The sequence below is a fragment of the Cordyceps fumosorosea genome (assembly GCF_001636725.1).
Source record: "Cordyceps fumosorosea ARSEF 2679 chromosome Unknown scaffold_5, whole genome shotgun sequence".
NCBI classification, from domain to species: domain Eukaryota; kingdom Fungi; phylum Ascomycota; class Sordariomycetes; order Hypocreales; family Cordycipitaceae; genus Cordyceps; species Cordyceps fumosorosea.
In genome coordinates this window covers 431,463-449,006 of record NW_017387305.1, presented here as the reverse complement: position 1 = coordinate 449,006, position 17,544 = coordinate 431,463, and the positions used below count along the sequence as shown (strand labels likewise).

At 53.8% G+C, this 17,544-nt stretch overlaps 4 protein-coding genes across 4 annotated transcripts; 2 read left to right on the top strand and 2 right to left on the bottom strand.

Annotated features, from left to right (window-relative positions):
• Positions 1 to 289: 289 nt before the first annotated feature.
• ISF_02843 (60S ribosomal protein L19) lies at positions 290 to 3,463 on the bottom strand (the record flags this gene model as incomplete). Its single annotated transcript, XM_018846449.1, has 1 exon — positions 290 to 3,463. One exon carries the CDS (start codon positions 3,461 to 3,463, stop codon positions 290 to 292), a length of 3,174 nt encoding a protein of 1,057 aa, XP_018706177.1.
• A 1,482-nt stretch (positions 3,464 to 4,945) lies between these two features.
• ISF_02842 (HAD-like domain protein) lies at positions 4,946 to 5,799 on the top strand (the record flags this gene model as incomplete). The annotated part of the gene is made up of 2 exons (XM_018846448.1): positions 4,946 to 5,052; positions 5,175 to 5,799. 2 exons carry the CDS (start codon positions 4,946 to 4,948, stop codon positions 5,797 to 5,799), a joined length of 732 nt encoding a protein of 243 aa, XP_018706176.1.
• Positions 5,800 to 6,218: 419 nt separating this feature from the next.
• On the bottom strand, positions 6,219 to 7,908 carry ISF_02841 (MAP kinase kinase Ste7; the record flags this gene model as incomplete). The annotated part of the gene is made up of 4 exons (XM_018846447.1): positions 6,219 to 6,782; positions 6,831 to 7,362; positions 7,417 to 7,574; positions 7,627 to 7,908. 4 exons carry the CDS (start codon positions 7,906 to 7,908, stop codon positions 6,219 to 6,221), a joined length of 1,536 nt encoding a protein of 511 aa, XP_018706175.1.
• Positions 7,909 to 9,600: 1,692 nt separating this feature from the next.
• Positions 9,601 to 17,542, top strand: ISF_02840 (Transcription elongation factor Spt6; the record flags this gene model as incomplete). The annotated part of the gene is made up of 5 exons (XM_018846446.1): positions 9,601 to 9,774; positions 9,831 to 10,016; positions 10,067 to 13,685; positions 17,027 to 17,183; positions 17,311 to 17,542. The coding sequence occupies 5 exons, from the start codon at positions 9,601 to 9,603 to the stop codon at positions 17,540 to 17,542; spliced, it is 4,368 nt and encodes a 1,455-aa protein (XP_018706174.1).
• Between the last annotated feature and the right edge of the window lie 2 nt (positions 17,543 to 17,544).

Here is a 17,544-nt window from a genome sequence, read left to right as displayed (position 1 = left end):
ATGGCGCGGACGGCATCGGATTTTATGATGACCATGAATTTGTTTTTATTTTTGTAGGCGTAAATTCTAGAGGGTCAAAGAGACAGGATCAAATATCAAGGTGGCAAAAATGTATTATGGTGCAGGCTAATTGTACGGGGGTATCAAGAAGATGTATTGTGTGATGGCTTGTTGAAATTGGGTTGATTTGCACTAACCGAAACTCCAAATTTCGCCGGTCAATGTTAAAAAGCAACGATATTCCCGGCATCGAAACACGGGACAAGGCACAGAAGGATTTCGCCTGGCTCTACTCTAGCAACATGTCGTTTTGATGGAGCACGCCAAACAGGCCCTCAATCTCTTCGCGGACCTTTTGCAGGTCGGCAGCCACCTGGGCCGTGACGAGTATGTACGCGTAGACGAGCGCGTAGTCCCTCTCCTCCACCTCCACGCTGAGCTGCTCGGGCGTGGCGCCGCTCGCGCTGCCTCTCCGCGCGGCGGTTGCGGTCTCCTCCGGGACCACCCCGGCGGTGGTTGCGGCCTCCTTCGGGACCACCCCGGCGGGGGCCTTGCCGTCGCCGCTCGACAGCTGCGCCTGGAGGTGGTCGACGCGGAACTGGTGAATCTTGCCGAGCAGGCGGTCCTTGTTGCTCTCGATGGTGGGGATGACGTCGGTGAGCGGGTACTCGAGCATGATGCAGGAGGCGAGCACCTGAAAGACGTGGCTGATGCGCTGGCAGAGCAGCAAGCGCTCCGCGGCGGTGAAGTCGAGGAGGGCGCGCTCGCCAGCTGACAGCAAGCCCCGGTGCTCGCTGATGAGACGCATCGCGTAGAAGCCGTCGAGGATGTGCTTGGTGGCGTGCAGCACGCGGCTGTACGCCTTGTTCGGGAACGGCCCGCGCAGCTCAAACTCGGACTTGGCCGACGCGCGGAGCGCCTCGAGCTTGAAGGCGTACCGCTGCAGCGCGGCCTGCTCCCTGGCGTCCATGTAGTCGCGCTTGCTGTCACTCTCCGCCAGGATAGTGAGCGGGCCGCGCTTCCAGATGAGACCCAGCTGCAGATACAGCACCGCGAGGCCTTCGCGGAACTTGGCTCGCCCAGAGATGGGCCACAGCATGCGGCAGAACAGCATTCCCCAGACGATGCCCAATGTGACCGCAATGACTCTGTGGTAGGTAATATCGAAGATGAGAGGGTTTCTGCCACCTTCATCGTCGTCGAGTTCGTCCTGCTGGGAAATACTGTAAGCATAGAGCACAATGACATTGTACGCGAGCAGTGAGATTCGCCCAAGTGGTCCATTTTTGACGATAAGGATCATGTAAAAGTTGCCCAGAGCCATGAAGAACCCGAAAATCGCGAGTGCATAGGCATTGCCAAAACTGATGATCCACGCTGCACAGGCACAGACCGCGCCTATGAGAGTACCGATGAGGCGGGAGAGGCCAGTCGTGTTGGACGCTCCGTTGGTCATGCCGACGACAACCATGTAGGACAGCAACCCCCATTCGCCCCTCCATGTCTGGTACACCGGACGTGTAGCGGGGATGAAGGCAAACATTGCCCAAAGAACTGCGCCGATGGCAATTTTGATGCCAAAGACAACGTCTTCTCGCGACAGAAATCGCAACACATTCAGAATCAGCTGCGAGAAGCTCCTAGTCCAGCTGCTAGATTGTGACGATGCGTCCCAGTGGTAGCTGTCGCGCTGCTTCTTCATGGAAGTAGGGATACCCTTTGGAAGGGCAGAGCGACGAATACCGGACTGCGTTCTGGCGAGGAGGGGCTCTCGCTCCGCGTCCTCGCCTGTTGCGTCCTGCGCCTTCCATCGAAATCGCCAGAACTTCATCCAGTTCCAGCTCCTGTCAAGGGTTTCAGTCGAGTGTTTGAGTTCTTCCAGAACGTCCAGGTAAGAGTCCATAGCCTCTGCTACGGCGAGCAAGCTGAAAGAAAAATGTCCGCAGGCGGCAGCGACTTCTTCAATGTCTGCCCGGATAGCCTCGGACCGGGTGCGGCCTAGCTCCATACTCCTGTACACCTCTTGCAGAGCACGGCTTCGTGCCGAGTTGTACAAGCCCAACGCATCTCGCAGAGATTCTCGTAGTTGTTCCGACTCCGCAACCTCATTGGTCAAGTCCTTACCAAAAGGGGGCTCGCGCAATATTTCGGATAGAGTATAGGCCAAAGATTTCATCGAGGGCCCTAGGAGGGCCATAAAAAGTGCAAAGATATCGGAGGGCACGCGGAAGATTGGTGTTAGATCCTGCGAGGGATCAGATCTCAAATCTGGGTTGCTTCGTGGTTCATCGTCTTCTTCAATTACTGATAGCCGCTGCACGACGTCCATTAGCGAGGATGCCCTGCCGGACATTTTAGGTGAGAGCAGGGCACCATCAGCTGTCGTCTCTTGGTTCTCGGCAGCTGCGACGCCCTCTCTGAGAAGTGTAAACTGGGTATTAAGGGCACTTCTCAAGCCGCCGATAGCCTGTGACACCGAGTCAAGGGACTTGACGAGCCGCTTGTCATATTGGTATATTCGTTCTTGGCCGAGTACATAATATTCCAGCTTGGCTTCTCGCAGCGTCAATGTCATCAGGCCATAGGCGGCCGTGTAAGACTTGGAAACACGGTGGTATTCAGGTGAGTTGACCTCCTCCTCGGAACCGATAAGAAACCCTCTGGTCACAAAGGACAATCGGTCACTTAGGGTGGAGGATGCAGTGGTGATGGATTTGCGCAAGATATGTCGCGCCGCCACGGGCCAGACCAGCACGTTGACTGCGGCGCTGAAGGTGATTCCTATGAGGAGCATCTTGAGCACCTGAACAATCCTGTCATCGGAAAAATAACCGTATTGGATCGAGTCGTCCTTGGTAACCATGGAAATGATAGCGATGGAGGCTAGGGTCGCGGCAACGTTGACCAGTGGTTGATTCAACCTTTGTTTCACCCAGGCGATGAAGCCGAGGCCGCCACCGACTGCCATGAGAAGAATTATGGCATGAGCCGGGGCTACCGAGTCCAGCTGCCTTCGTGAAAGGACGGCGACGGTCATGCTGAGCACGCAGACTAGATCGGCGCAGATGACGGCGACGATGGCGACCAGGATGGCCTCAATCATGGAGCCGGTCGTTCGCGCGGGGTGGAAGAAGACGGTCAGCGTCGCGACAATGTGCTTTCCGTCGCGGTCGCCGAGAAAGTCGGAGAGGAGCGGCGAGAAGGTGGCGAGACTGCCGAGCACGTATGCAAAGGTGCATTTGAGGACCTGGTGACCTTGGTCGGAGCAGAGCCAGTGCCAGAGGGCGAGCGCTCTGGACTTTCCATCGTGGGCCATAGCGGCGCATCGTTCGCATATCGTTTCGGCTTCGGTATATCGGTTGATGATGCTGGCGCGGCTGTTGGCGGTCGCCGAGGCGCGCAGGGTGAACTGCTTTCGCGATCGCTCGCCCGTGCTAGGAATGACGAAGGTCCCGTTTCGCATTTTCTGGACACCAAGCCACGTTAGAATCTTGCCTTGCTGCCCCCATGGTACGATGGCATCGTGACCACCAGGGGAACGAGGGAGCGTACACCACGTTTGTTGGGGCGCACAGGCGGCCACGCCGCCGACGTGCTCCCTTCAGAGGCCATCATTGCGCTGTACAACGGTGGCGTAGGTCAGGGCGAGGTGTGTGTCAAGTTTCATATTCATCGATGGCCGCGCCGTCTTTGAGAGCTGGCAACGTGTGGAACGAGAGGAAAGGGCTAGGATCGAAAGTCGAAGACGGAGATGCACGACCAACGCGCCCGTCAGGTTCCCTTAATGCTGTTGGGGCACTGTGTCCTGCGAGACTAGACCGCAAAGACAGACAGAACAAAGGGTGGCTAGAATCGATGGCTAGCTGGGGGATTGACGACTTGGAGGGAGCATTATGTGATGCAGCGAAAAAAGTCGGTTCCAAATTCTACTAGGAATTTGCACGGAGGGCATCTAAGAACAGCAGCTGGAAAGCGCCTCGACTGGAACTCGGCACTTGGCCAACCAGCGATTTTATAGTGGAGGTTTGGCGCGTCATCGCTGAACCTATGTACGTACCTACCTAGTAGGTGACCCCTGGTCAACTTTGACCAGCCGATTGCTGGGCGCTTTAAATGAATAGATGTCGAATTTGAAAAGACCAGCTCCAAGAGAATGATTATTTAGTTTCAAGTGAGCTACATGAGAACGACAGTAATGACTACCGTTTACACGACAGTGCTTCCGTATGCACATATATGTACCTCTGTAGGTATGTACATACATACATACATACGTCACCAACAAGGCCAGCCTAAAGAAGCACTTGTTCCTGCCTTGTATAACACCATCCACCATTTACCATCTTCAACGATACAATACCGTTAATGGGTGTCTATGGTAGATCGAGGCCAAATTTAGCTGCGTGTCTGGCATGGAATATTCATAGTTTTCCTACTATTCGCCTTTCCTGGCCTCACCTGAGAGTGGCAGCGCGGCGGCAGTGGACTATCTATGATTTACACTAAGCACCTGCTCTCGTGCGTACATATTAGACATTGTTTTTCGAATTCACAGTCAAAGGAATAGATCCCGGATCATTTGTAACCGCCGCGGATTGTGTCGCGGATCATGTAAAAAAAAAATAGTTGAAAAGCTGGATGCTGCAATCTATAGCTTCCACAGCCTCAAGTCTGCTTAATCTTCCCCACCTTTCTTCTCATCAAGAACGCCCTTTCGCAAGCATCTTGAACTGCTGCATCTTCCGCTCCTCTCTTATCCGATCGGCTGAACGGTGCGTCATAATCAGCTCGCCGGCGCACCACATCCGAGTCCCCTTTGCATGTGCGTTCTTGGCAGCTGGCTGCACCACTGTAACACCCTCTCCGCATAAAAGGCTCAAGCCCCGGCTCCTCATCCCGCCGCTCTTGGTCCGAAGCCCGCTGCATGCGGCGATTCCTAGCAACCATGGCTGCACCCAGCTCGCCCTGGCGGTTCGCGCCCCTGAAGGCCGGAACCTCGTCCGACGCGCCCAAGCTGCAGGGCATCGTGTTTGACATGGACGGAACCCTCTGGTGTGTAAAACCCTCCGCCGCCCTGTGAGAAGACGAGAGAGAAAGCACGTCTCCGGACGGGCTCTAAGCAAACATCAGATAGCCTACGGAAACCAGAAAAGATGCTAAATACAAAACTCTAGTGAGCCGCAAAACTACATGTTTGGTGAGATGCGCGCGGCCCTCGGCATCACCAAGGCCGTCGACATCATCGACCACATGAACGCGCTCCCCGCCGCCGAGCAGCCCGCCGCGCACGCCGCCGTGCAGGGCATCGAGCGCGCCGCCATGGCCAAGCAGGCGCCGCAGCCGGGCCTCGACGAACTGATGCGCTACCTCGACGCCCGCGGCGTCCCCAAGGCCATCTGCACCCGCAACTTCAACGTCCCCGTCGACCACCTGCTCGGCAAGTTCCTCGCCTACACCACCTTTGCCCCCGTCATCACCCGCGACTTCTCGCCCCCGAAGCCGTCGCCCGCCGGCATCCTGCACATCGCCAAGCAGTGGGCGCTGCGGCGGCAGCAGGGTGGTGACAACGGCGAGGATCATGTGGCGAGTGGCGACGCCACGGGGCTCATCATGGTCGGCGACTCGATCGACGACATGACGGCGGGCAGGGCGGCGGGCGCGGCGACGGTGCTGCTGGTGAATGACGCAAACAGGGAGCTCGCGGAGCACGCGCATACCGATCTTGTCATCAGCCGCCTAGATGAACTTGTCGAGATCTTGGAGAACGGGTTCCAGGGCCGGAACACGGAAACCAGTTAGCCTTGTACGTAGATTGTCGCCGCCGGCATTTGTATAGAAATAGACTTTCCGTTCATGAAACGGTACCGCATTAGCCACGATTCGCACAATTGGCAAAAGCTGGCAAGGCAAGAGCAAAATCTGGTGGCTGGCTGTGCATTCTATCTATAACTGCCTTGTGGCCCATGTCTGAAGAGAACAAACGCTGCAACGCAGCCCAACACCCCCCATTTCCTTCACTCCCTTCACTGTTCAGTATTTTCTTTCTAGTTTCCGTGAGGGATATCGTCATGTGTGCTGCGCCGTACAATGCTTGGGGGAACGAAGATCGATGACTCTGCTCGCAAGATTCAATGCAAAATCGACTGGCATATAAGTTTCAAAAATGAGAGGAAAGAATATAAAAAAAGAAAGTCAATATTCATCTTGGCTAGTGGGTTTCATACTCCGTATCCGGAGCTTGGGTTAGGAGGTAGACCAAATGTAGCCTGCCGGCGATTTTCTCGTGGCAGAGCGTCTGGCGTATTTCGGCGTGCGGGTGCGGGAGGGAGTGGTCCCGATGGAGGGGCCGGCCGGACTGGAAGACTGAATGTAGCGGCATTGGCGCTGACAGGACCACGAGTATCAGTATAGCCGCCTGGGATGTGACCAGATTCGGATGCGTAGCGAGGCCCCAGGCCAGGGTGGGCAGACACAGGTGGCTTCGCATTGCTGCTGTAGCCATTTCTTGAAGGCGAGCGACCGGCGCCATTGGTAAAATCGCGGGGTGTAGCGATGCCGGCTCCGCCAATAGGAATTTCACCAGATGTTGGCGTATGATTCTTTCTATCCTCGGACCCGTTGTTGTACGTGGGGGAGTCGCTGGATCGGAGCAAGTCTTGAGTAGAAGGTGATAGCTGAGGAGCCAGGTGCGATTTGCGGTTATCGCGTTCCATCATGCCCACAGCCCATTCGCGAAGGTCAACTGGCGTTCTTTTGGCGGCTTGGACGAATGCATCGCGGTCCTATACCTGTTAGTAGTTGAATGGCAATGGTGATACCAGCAGACTTACAAAAAGATCCTGTGGTGTCGGACGTTTCTCGGGCTCCTTGTATAGGCATTTTTGAATCATATCTTCGAGAATACTAGGGAAGGCATCGCTTTTGGGCAGCTTTGGGGCCGGTTCATGGACAATTTGCTGTAGCAAATCGAGGATGCCGGCTGGCGCGCAGTCCTCTTCCGAAAGCTGCTCGTTGGAGCCAAAGGGGAATTTACCGATGGCAAGCTCCATGATGGTGAGGCCAAAGCTCCAAACATCAGACTTGACGGTGTATCGTTCGCCTTGAATTCTTTCGGGGGCCATGTATGTTGAGGTGCCCACAAAGGTATCGGCGATGGAGTTGATGAGTTCTCCGGAAACGCCGAAATCGCAGAGCTTGATTGATCCGCGAGAGTTGACGAGAATGTTTGAAGGCTTAATGTCGCGGTGCATGATATGATGTTTTGTGTAGAGATATGTAAGGCCACCCAGCGTAGCTTCGGCGATTTTTCCGAGGACGTCGACTCGAACAGGGCCAAAAACTTTGGAGACGCGGTCCAAAGAGCTGCACCGTGATTAGGAGGGCAAAGGGCAAAAAGATGTAGCCTGGAGAACTCACCCAACGTCCATGTATTCCATGCACATGATGACATCGTTGTTGCTGTTCAAGAAAGCACCATAAAAGTTGACAATGTAATCCGAGTGGCAGTTATGCATAATCTGGAGTTCGCGGATGATTTGCTTGCGCATCTCCCTTTTGGCGTCGACATGGATGACCTGTAGAGAAGTTAACCGACATGTTGCAACCGAGCATATAAACCTGACGTACCTTGCGAGCCATAACAGTGCCCGTGGTCAAGTGCTTCACCTTGCTCACAGTACCACCATTTCCAGAGCCGAGCTCCTTGACGATCTCGAGGTCTTCGGGTCGCAGGTCGAGCTTGTATTCGATACCAATTTCAAGCTGACCATCCTTGCTCGTTCCATCGGCGGCACCATCCAAATCTGCGCGGTTCTCAGCGGTAGGAGGCGGCTTGGGCGCGGCGGGAGTAAGAGCAAGCCCCTTTACGTTTTTGCGCTTCATGGAGCGCGGGGCAAACGGGTCGGCCATGGTGAAAGGTGAGGCGGCGGGGATGATGTGCAGGAGGGAGAAAAGGTGAAATGAATATTGTTATCGGAGAGAACAAAAGCTCAAACAAGTCGGAAGCTCATCTCCCAGCTCGAGTCAGACAGCAGCCGTGTTGAGGACAAAACCCTGTCAAACGGGGGACACGACGTCGGTATCGAGGGGGGAATGTCGAGGTGGATAGCGGGTAGCCGGTTGAGAGGCTCGGGTTGAGCTGTGGGGTAGAAGAGTCGCAGGCGCTTGCAGCGTGGCAGGGGGCGAGAAGCGAGAGACGGCACGAGGGAAACAGGTAAAAGGTGGATGAGAGGCTGGCGTGAGCAGAGACGATGTCCTACCGGATTGCAGGGCTGGGAGTTATCTTAAAGAGGTGAATGCTGGATGCCAGGAAATGATTTGACGTTGGGCGGCGCGCGAATGAGGTAGGTGTGTCGAGAGTGGTGGGGTCAAGGCAACTGGTGCTAGTAGGTGCCGTGCCTCCGTGGACAGGACAGGGACTTCGGGAGGCAGTGTACAATTGCGTAGAAATTGCCGAAAATAATTGGCTGATAATCACAGAGATCTGCATAATTAAAACATATGAAGACGGTTTTAAATAATCTATAAAGCAATTTAAAGGCATCACACCTCTCTGCTTACTACCTGGCAGGTACCTTACAGAGGCTTAACCGCCCAAACCATCCAAGCCAAGCCCAATAGCGGGGGACGCTAAGAGGCTCGAGCGGCACACCAGATTCACCCAAAGCTCCTTTTCCAGGGGCAACTCCAAGCAAAACGACTACCAGTGGTGGCTGCTGGATGCCGCTGGAGAATTTTACTGGTTGCGTCGTGTTGCAGCCAACTCTGGTGTTACAGAGTCTTCTGGCGCATAGCATTGTCATGTGCCTGGCAATGTTATCTAGTTAAACGCTATAATATTACTTTAAAAGCCACAATACTGTACTACGCCGATCTAACCTTTCCATCTGTGCCTAACCATGTACCTACCTTACCAAGGCAACGGTACTGGCTATCTGGGTATTATCGGGACCAGAAAATACAATAAATGAGGCGCTTGGTAACAGGTCACCGTCGTACCTAACACAGGTTGCACCCGAACAAACATTTTTCTTCTTTATTGAATATGCGTCTCAACATTTCTCCCCAGTCGAAATGACAAGCAAACTTGCCAGACAGTAATGCGTTCCAAACTTGCATTGCTGACCAGAGTCAAGGCCACGTCCAACACAATGCTCTTGGGGGTCATGGGGGAATATTACAAAAGCACAAAATTAAACAGTAAACAAGAACTACCGAAACATTTCCGGCATTATATTTGCAGTCATCATCCAATCATCAACTTACTTACCTACCTACCTGTAGTTAGGCATCCTGGACAAAACTGGCTGTATTACATAAGCATACGGAACATGATATTTCCAGCCAACCATCAGTCACCGTTGCATCTAGGCGCGACACGGGCGACAATAGTTGGAACCACCGTCCTCAAAAAAAATTATACGTCACACGGAGGAGGTCGCGCCGCGGATTCATATTTGCAGGGAATATACGAGGAGCTACATCCGGCAGTTGACCATCCATATCAATCTGCAACCTCGATTTGCTTGCCTGGAATTGCGCATCGCTCACCAAACGCGCTAGAACGCCCAGGAGCAGCCCAAGGCAGCAAGCATTTTCAAGATGAGCAGCAGTATGCGTGATCTGATCTCAGCCGAGGCAGAGCTCGACGATGAGGAAGATGATGAATCTTTTGATGAGGGAGCTACCGGTCAACGCAGCAGGAACCGTCCTCAAGACTTCGACGATTCCTCGGAGGAAGAGGAAGACGACGATGACGAGGAAGAGGCGCGCAAGGTTTGTGCGCATTAGTCCTATACTACCGCATCTTCTAACCCATCTTTTATCAATAGATTCGCGAAGGCTTCATTGTCGAAGATGAAGATGAGGACGAAGAAGAGGCTGGCGACGACGATGACGATCGACCCGTAAAGAGAAAGCGCGAGCACCGCGATCGTGAGCAGGAAGAACAATTAGACGAGGATGATTACGATCTCGTTGGGGAGCAGTATGGCGAGCAGCCCAAATCACAGCCACAGGTAAGAAAGCTAACGCAGCATCTTCCTCGCAGCGCGCTCACACAACGCAGTCAAAATTCAAACGCTTAAAGCGTGGCCACCGTGGCGATGGCGGCGATCCGACCAGAGCCGCTGGGCTCGAAGATATATTCAACGATGAAGATGACGAAGCTGGAGAGCAACGAGGATACAGGCCCAACATGCGCGCCCAAGCCGACGAGTTCGACGACTTCATCGAAGACGATTACCCCGTGGACGACGATGAGCGCGAGCGCGCCCAGGAAGATGTTGAGGTCGCGCGCTCCAAGGATCGCGGCGTATCGGGAATTGTTGACACTACCGGCCTTGACAAAGAAGCTCTCGATGACATGGAAGCCATCTTTGGCAATGGCGAAGACTACGACTGGGCTCTCCAGATGGAGGATGAAGAGGAGGAGCGTGAACGAGAAGAGCAGGGTATCGAGCTCAAGGACGTCTTTGAGCCTTCACAGCTTAAGGAGAAGCTCCTTACCGACGAAGACAATCTTATCCGCTTTACCGACGAGCCTGAGCGTTTCCAGCTCGAGCGAAAGCCGTTCAAGAACCTTCAGCTGACGGCTGAGCAATTCCGCGACGAGGCCAAGTGGATCAGCAACCAACTGTGGCCCAAAAAGGGCTTGTCTCCAGAATTACAGGCGCCATTTGGCAAAGCCGTCGGCAAGGTTCTGGAATTCTTCGTTGTTGATGAGGTTGAGGTCCCCTTTGTTTTCCAGCATCGCAAGGACTATTTGCTTCACTCCAAGAAGATCCGCAAGTCAACTCACGACGACCCGGACGGCCCCGACTACTCCATTCAATCCGACAAACTGCTTAACCAGGACGATCTCTGGCGAATCCTTGAACTCGATATCAAGTTTCGGTCGTTTATTGAAAAGAAGAATGCCTTGGAAAAGACTCTTGAGAACCTCAAGACGGTCGATGTTGAGGATCAAATGGTTGAAGAAATGATTCCGGAAGCCACCACCATGGAAGAGCTGCAAGACTTGCAGGACTATCTCCAGTTTCAGTACGGCCCCAAGCTTAAAGATCTGGCTGTTATGGCTGGCAATGCTGCTCAGATGAAAAAGCCTGGTTCGAAAAGCAGTCTTTTGGATCGCGTGCGTAATGGCAAGGCATACTACTTCGTCAAGGCCTACGGCATCTCCGCCGACCAGTTGGCCAAAAATGCTCTCCGCCAGGGCAAAAAGGTGACCCCAGATGATGTTGGGCAATACCCCATGGATCTTGCCGACAGCCTGGTTGACGAGAGCTTCAGCACTGGAGATCAAGTCCTCAATGCGGCGAGGCAAATGTACGTGGAGGAGCTCCACGCCAGTCCTCGCATGAGAAAGTACTTCCGGAGCTCGTACTACCAGCTTGCCGAAATAAGCTGTCGACGCACAGACAAGGGTCTCCGTAAGATCGACGACACTCATCCCTACTACGAGATCAAATATCTTCAAAATCAAACGATTGCCGACCTTGTTCACCAGCCGGACACATTCCTTAAGATGATGCGGGCCGAGGAGGAAGGTCTTATTGAGATCAAGGTCGTCATGCCTTCTCGCTACGATTTCCGTAAACAGCTCTACCAGGAGTTTGAGTCGGAAAACTTCAGTGACCGTGCCGAGCAGTGGCGAGAGGAGCGCAAAAAAGTTCTGGATGCGGCCTATCCCAAAATCGAGAAAAGCATTGCCAAGAATATCAAAGAAGTCATCCGCACATTCTGCCAGGATGAAGTGCTCAAGATGATCCGGCAAGACTACTATCGAAAGTTGGATCAGGCGCCATACAAGCCTAAGGGTATGATTCTGGGAACAACACCGCGTGTTCTCGCGCTCTCCAACGGCATGGGCGACCCCTCGCGTGACCCCATCTGCTGGGCGTGGGTGCCTGAAGATGGCCGTGTCTCGGAACAGGGGAAGTTTGGCAACTTGGGGCGAGATGAGAGCCAGCGTGAAGCTTTTGTTGAGCTGGTCAACCGCCGCCGCCCTGATGTCATTGCTGTCTGTGGTTGGTCCTGCGACACTCACAAGCTCGTTCGTGATCTGGAGAGCCTTGTCAGTGAAAAGGCTCTCATGGGCCCGGAATTCGAGGACCCCGAGACAAATGATTACCGAACCGAGCAGTTGGAGGTCATGGTTGTTGACGACGAAGTTGCCAGGCTATACAAGGACAGTCCTCGGGCAGTGGCCGAACACCCATCGCTTAACCCTGTCACGAGATACTGCGTTGCCCTGGCTCGTTACATGCAGAATCCCATGAAGGAATATGCCGCGCTTGGCAAGGATGTGATCTCGCTTTCTTTCCATCCTTGTCAGAAACTGCTGCCGCAGGACAAGCTTGCCAAGTATCTGGAATCAGCAATGGTGGACACCGTCAACATGGTTGGAGTCAACATCAACGATGCCATGGCTGACACGTACACGGCGAACCTGCTCCCCTTCATTGCTGGTCTTGGTCCACGCAAGGCCACCAGCGTGATGAAGGCCATCAATGCCAACGGCGGCTCAGTAAACACGAGAGAAGAGCTTGTGGGTGATCCCGAAAGCCGCAAGCTTCCGGTTGTTGGTCCCCGTGTGTGGAACAACTGTGCTAGTTTCTTGTACATTGACTACGACGTCACCAACCCCGCATCAGATCCCCTGGACAACACTCGTGTGCATCCTGAAGACTATGAACTTGGTCGCAAGATGGCGGCGGATGCGCTGGAACTTGATGAGGAAGACGTAAAGGCTGAGATTGATGAGAATGGTCCAGGTGCTATCGTGCGTAAGCTATTCAAGCAGGGTGAACAAGAAAGAGTCAATGAGCTGGTGCTGGACGAGTACGCGGATCAGCTTCTGCGCAACTTTAACCAGCGAAAGCGTGCCACTCTCGAGGCCATCAGTGCAGAGCTTCAGGCAGAGTATGAAGAGCTGCGCAGGAGCTTTGCGCCGTTGACACAATCAGAAATCTTCACCATCTTTACCGGCGAGACGAAACAAACACTTTGCGAGGGCATGATTGTTCCTGTCAACATTCGCGTGGCAAGGGATGACTTTGCCATTGCCAAGCTCGACTGTGGCATCGAGGGTCGCGCGGAGGCCCACGAAGTGACAAGTCGGCCGTCGGTCAAAGACGTGCTCAGCGTGGGCCAAACAGCGCGGGCTAGGATTCTGGAGATGGATTACAAGGCGTTCTCTGCCAAGCTTTCGATGCGGGAGGATTCCCTGCGCATTCCCTACAAGCGTCCCATCAACCACGGACGCGACGGCTGGGACTATGCTCAAGAGGCGGCGGACAAGGAGGAGCTCAAGGAAAAGGACAAGACGACTGGGCGGACGCAACGTGTTGTCAAGCACCCCAACTTCAAGCCGTTCAATGGTCTGCAGGCGCAAGAATTTCTGGGATCACAAGCGTCTGGTGAGGTGATTATTCGACCGTCGTCGAAAGGAAACGATCACCTGGCCATTACGTGGAAGGTTGCGGACAACGTTTATCAGCACATTGATGTATTGGAGATGCAAAAGGAAAATGAGTTTTCCGTGGGCAAGCTTCTGCGCATCGGTAGGCGGTATACCTACAGCGATTTAGACGAGTTGATCGTGGACCATGTCAAGGCGATGGCTCGCAAGGTGGATGAGATGATGCGTCACGACAAGTATCAGAACCGCTCCCGCAGTGAGACTGGTAAGTTTATTTCCCCAACATTTTATACTTCTTTTTTGCCCTGTTTTTTCTTAGTTTGTTGCTTCGTTGGACGATAGAAGAGTCATGAGGGCTAACCAGGAACAGAAAAATGGCTCACTACGTATATTGACGCGAACCCGAGCCGTTCGGCGTATGCTTTCTGCATCGACACGAAGCATGCAGGCTTTTTCTGGCTGTGTTTCAAGGCCAGTCGCACGTCGAGCGTAATTGGCATCCCGATTCGAGTGATCCCACAAGGGTTCGAGCTCAAGGGGTACCAGTATCCTGATATGCGTGCCCTGTGCAACGGCTTCAAGTTACGGTTCCAAAACGAGTTTTCCAGAATGGGGTCAAGATGAGAGCCGGCGGAGGGAGGTCTGTAAATGACCAAGATTGACAAAGGGTCAGATTGGGGAGGGAAGATGGGTTGCAAGATTACTGTTATACTACACACATTTTTTTCGTTATCTGCGTTACTGGTATTATTTGAAGCGGCAGCTGATACTATAAGTCGCGGGGGCAAAGCACTGAAAAAAGCAAAGAAAATAGATGTAATTGAGCTTTGAGAATAGGGTGAGGAGGCTTGGATTGACTGGCGTTGGGCAATGAAACTACTGAGATTACCAGACAAGCGTGTATTCTGAAGCTGTGTGTGACTTGATGTGAAAGGTGAAATGATGGGGGGTTATCAGCTGAACTGGTAGGAAACAATGAAGACTGAATGGCCGGAGCGGAGCGGCCGAGATCTCGGAGGGCCGCAGCAGGGCTACGAGGCGTAGTTGTCGTAACACCGTCGTCGCCGACGTGCATGAACCGGTCAAGGGCCCAATAAAACACAACATCCCAGCCTTCCCTACGGGTATCCGTAGTCATAACTAGTTCTTACAACGGGCCATCAGGTGCAGGAAAAATATCCAGGGTCGCAGGTGGATCGACCCCCCCGATCTGTGCCACTGGGCTGGGTGCAGGCGGGTCTCGCAATCATGTTGGGCGTCCTTGTTGGCATCGTTGAGGCGGGGAGCGCAATCGGGGAAGGCAAGGCAGCCTGTCATTGGGGCTGAGCTTCTTTCTGGGCTATTTTCACTCTTGTTCTACGGATAGAGACTGGGATAGTCCCCGGAGGTGAGATGGAGATGAGGGGAGGGGGAATTGTTGGGAGACGAAAGCTGTCACGCGGGCGATGACTCGCACGCGACGTTGGGTCCGGCCAGCCGGGCAGGGGGTCGGAGACGGCGGGCATCCTTTGTGGCGAGGCCGCATCGTCGGCGGTCAAACGTAACTGGTGGATGGAATTGGGCATGGGGCTCGGAGAATTGGCGTGTAACGTATTCGTATGTGCGTGCGCGTGCGAGTGATGATGAGGATGCGAGAGTGGCGGCGGATGTGGTTGTACAGAACAGCGTGGCAAGTCCAAGTCGAGCGATCGCGACTGTTTGTGGATGCATTGCTGCGATGAGGAGGGGCGGCATCTCAACAACGCTACAGAGGTGGCTGGAGGGATGTGAATGTCCTTGGTGAAAGGAAGGGAGCATTGGATGCCGCCTCAAAGACGGACTGTTTGCCGCCGGATCACGACATGGGTGATGCAAACTCACGTCAGACTTGCTTGACGGAGAGATGATGCCATGACAAGTTCGAAAACGACATGTAAGTTAGCTATGATGCTTGCAGGTCGATCGCTTGCGTAGCATTGAATTACTAACTCGTTGCAAGTCAATGGAGATGGGTAGGCAAGGTTATCGTCACGGTCCGATGCGAGGCCAACAACACACTCAAGACTGACAAGCTCCGGAGTCGGTGATGCTGCGTTTGCAAGCGTTGTGCTCCACTGCGTCCGTCGTTCGGTGTGCCGTCGGTGTGGTACATCGGGCAATTGCGCGGGAGTTGTCGGGGAGTGCACATTCAGATCAATATGATGTCTCGTTTCTCTTTGTTGTAGTCGTGCGTTGTAGTCGTTGCCTAGCTCGACTTTGAATAGAAAACCATGAACCGTCGTCCGCCCTTTCGTCAAAGAAGCCACCCGTCGAGGGTTGAAGCTCTTTCAGCACCCCCTGTTCAGTACCATGTCACAGCACTGTGCGACGCAACTGGTCCCGCTTTTCTTCTCCTTTAGCGGTGCCCACCCCCGCAAAATAGTGCGGCGCCGGAAACAGCTTTGTTGGTACGAGCCTGTTGTCATCCGTTTGCTTGACAGGGGACAGGGGATCAATTGAATGGTGACGGCAAGATGGGACAGGAAGTAAAAGGAACCGCAAAGATGGCCAATTAACAGAGGTAGAATGGAATAGAACAAACAAGACGAGAGCTGCCAATTCCCGCGTCATTCCAGTGACGACCTTGAGCAGAACCCCTCTTTTTTCCCTGGTCGTGGGTGGTATCCGTTTGGGTGGGCGGCCGGCCACCAGGTGCTTGTTGCGTCAGGTCACGCGATGCGACTTGAATAAACCGTGGCATCGTCACCGCTGGGACAGGTACCTTTTTTTTTTATATTTGGACCCCACGAAAAGGAAGCACGCAGAATGTAGGTACCGCATTAACTTTTATCGGCTCATTGCATGATGGCGCCGTGCTAGCTGTTGACACCCCTCCCTCCCCTTCATTCCTCTTCTCACCAGCCTCAATCCAAGCACCCCCGCTTCGCCATCCATCCACACAGCTCGCGTGACGACAAGCTCAGACAAACCAGGAGAGAGATCAGCCAGCACCAACCAGCTTCGCCCGCTCAGCAGTACCGTCATAGCAGCAAGCAGCGGCAGAGAGAAGCAGAAAGCCTGGCCCACACACCAACTTGCTCTTCTCGGCGCAGTCGCTCGCCATCCATCTAGGCCCTTCTCCTCTGCCACTCTTGGCCGGCCGGCCTCCTCTTTGCCGCGCGCACTTATAATTAGACCTCCTTTCCATCCGACCCCTCCTCTCTCACACCTTCATCATCACTTTCGATATTTCTTCCTTTCCCATCAACAATCCATCTCATCCCAATTCATCTTGCCATCAACACTCACATCTGCGTCTTGTACATTGACTCCCCTGCCACCACTCGTCCCATTTTCCTACATTCTCGCCGTCGCCTCAGCTCCAACCATCATCTTTTTTTGTTGAGCTGTCCGCCTCCCATTGACTAGCCTGTCCCTCGTCATTGCAAACGCACTCTTCCTACCTCCGGCACATCTCTTCCATCTCAACCCCAGCCAGTTCATCACATTTGGCTTGCCATCGTCCTTGATACATCGCATTTACACGCCACATCTCTCCCGCTTACAAACGAATCACCATCATCAGTGAGTCGCTTCAGCCCCTTCCCTACTCCGATACATCATAACACAGGTACTAACTACTCGCAGTGACTCGCTCCCACAAGGCCAACGACCGTGATCACAAGGGCATCGCCGAGGGCACTGCTCTTCCCATCGAGCACCTCCCCCGTTACTTCGCCAAGAGTGGCTATGCCGACGTCGATCCCAAGAAGATCAAAAAGGACGGTGCTGGCAAAGGCAACTGGTATGCATATCCACTTCTCTTTCTCCGTCATCACTCCAACCTACCTGCCTATTGAAGTTCATTGAATTGCATTCAATATGCTTGTTGACGTCATTGCCTCACATTACCATCGCTAACTCCTCACCAGGGGCACCCTTCATGAAGACATTGCCGACGAGGATTTTACCTTTACCAATGCTCGTCGTCGCTCCAACAGTAGCACCGTCTCCCATCACGCCAAAGACTTCAGGACCAAGTTTGAGGTTATTGACCCCGAACCCGTTTTTGAAGAGTCTCTCCACGGTCCCCTCGCTGAAGAGGAGGAACACGGCGATAACCTCTCCAAGACTGATTCCTCCGAGACCAGCCACTCATCTTAGAT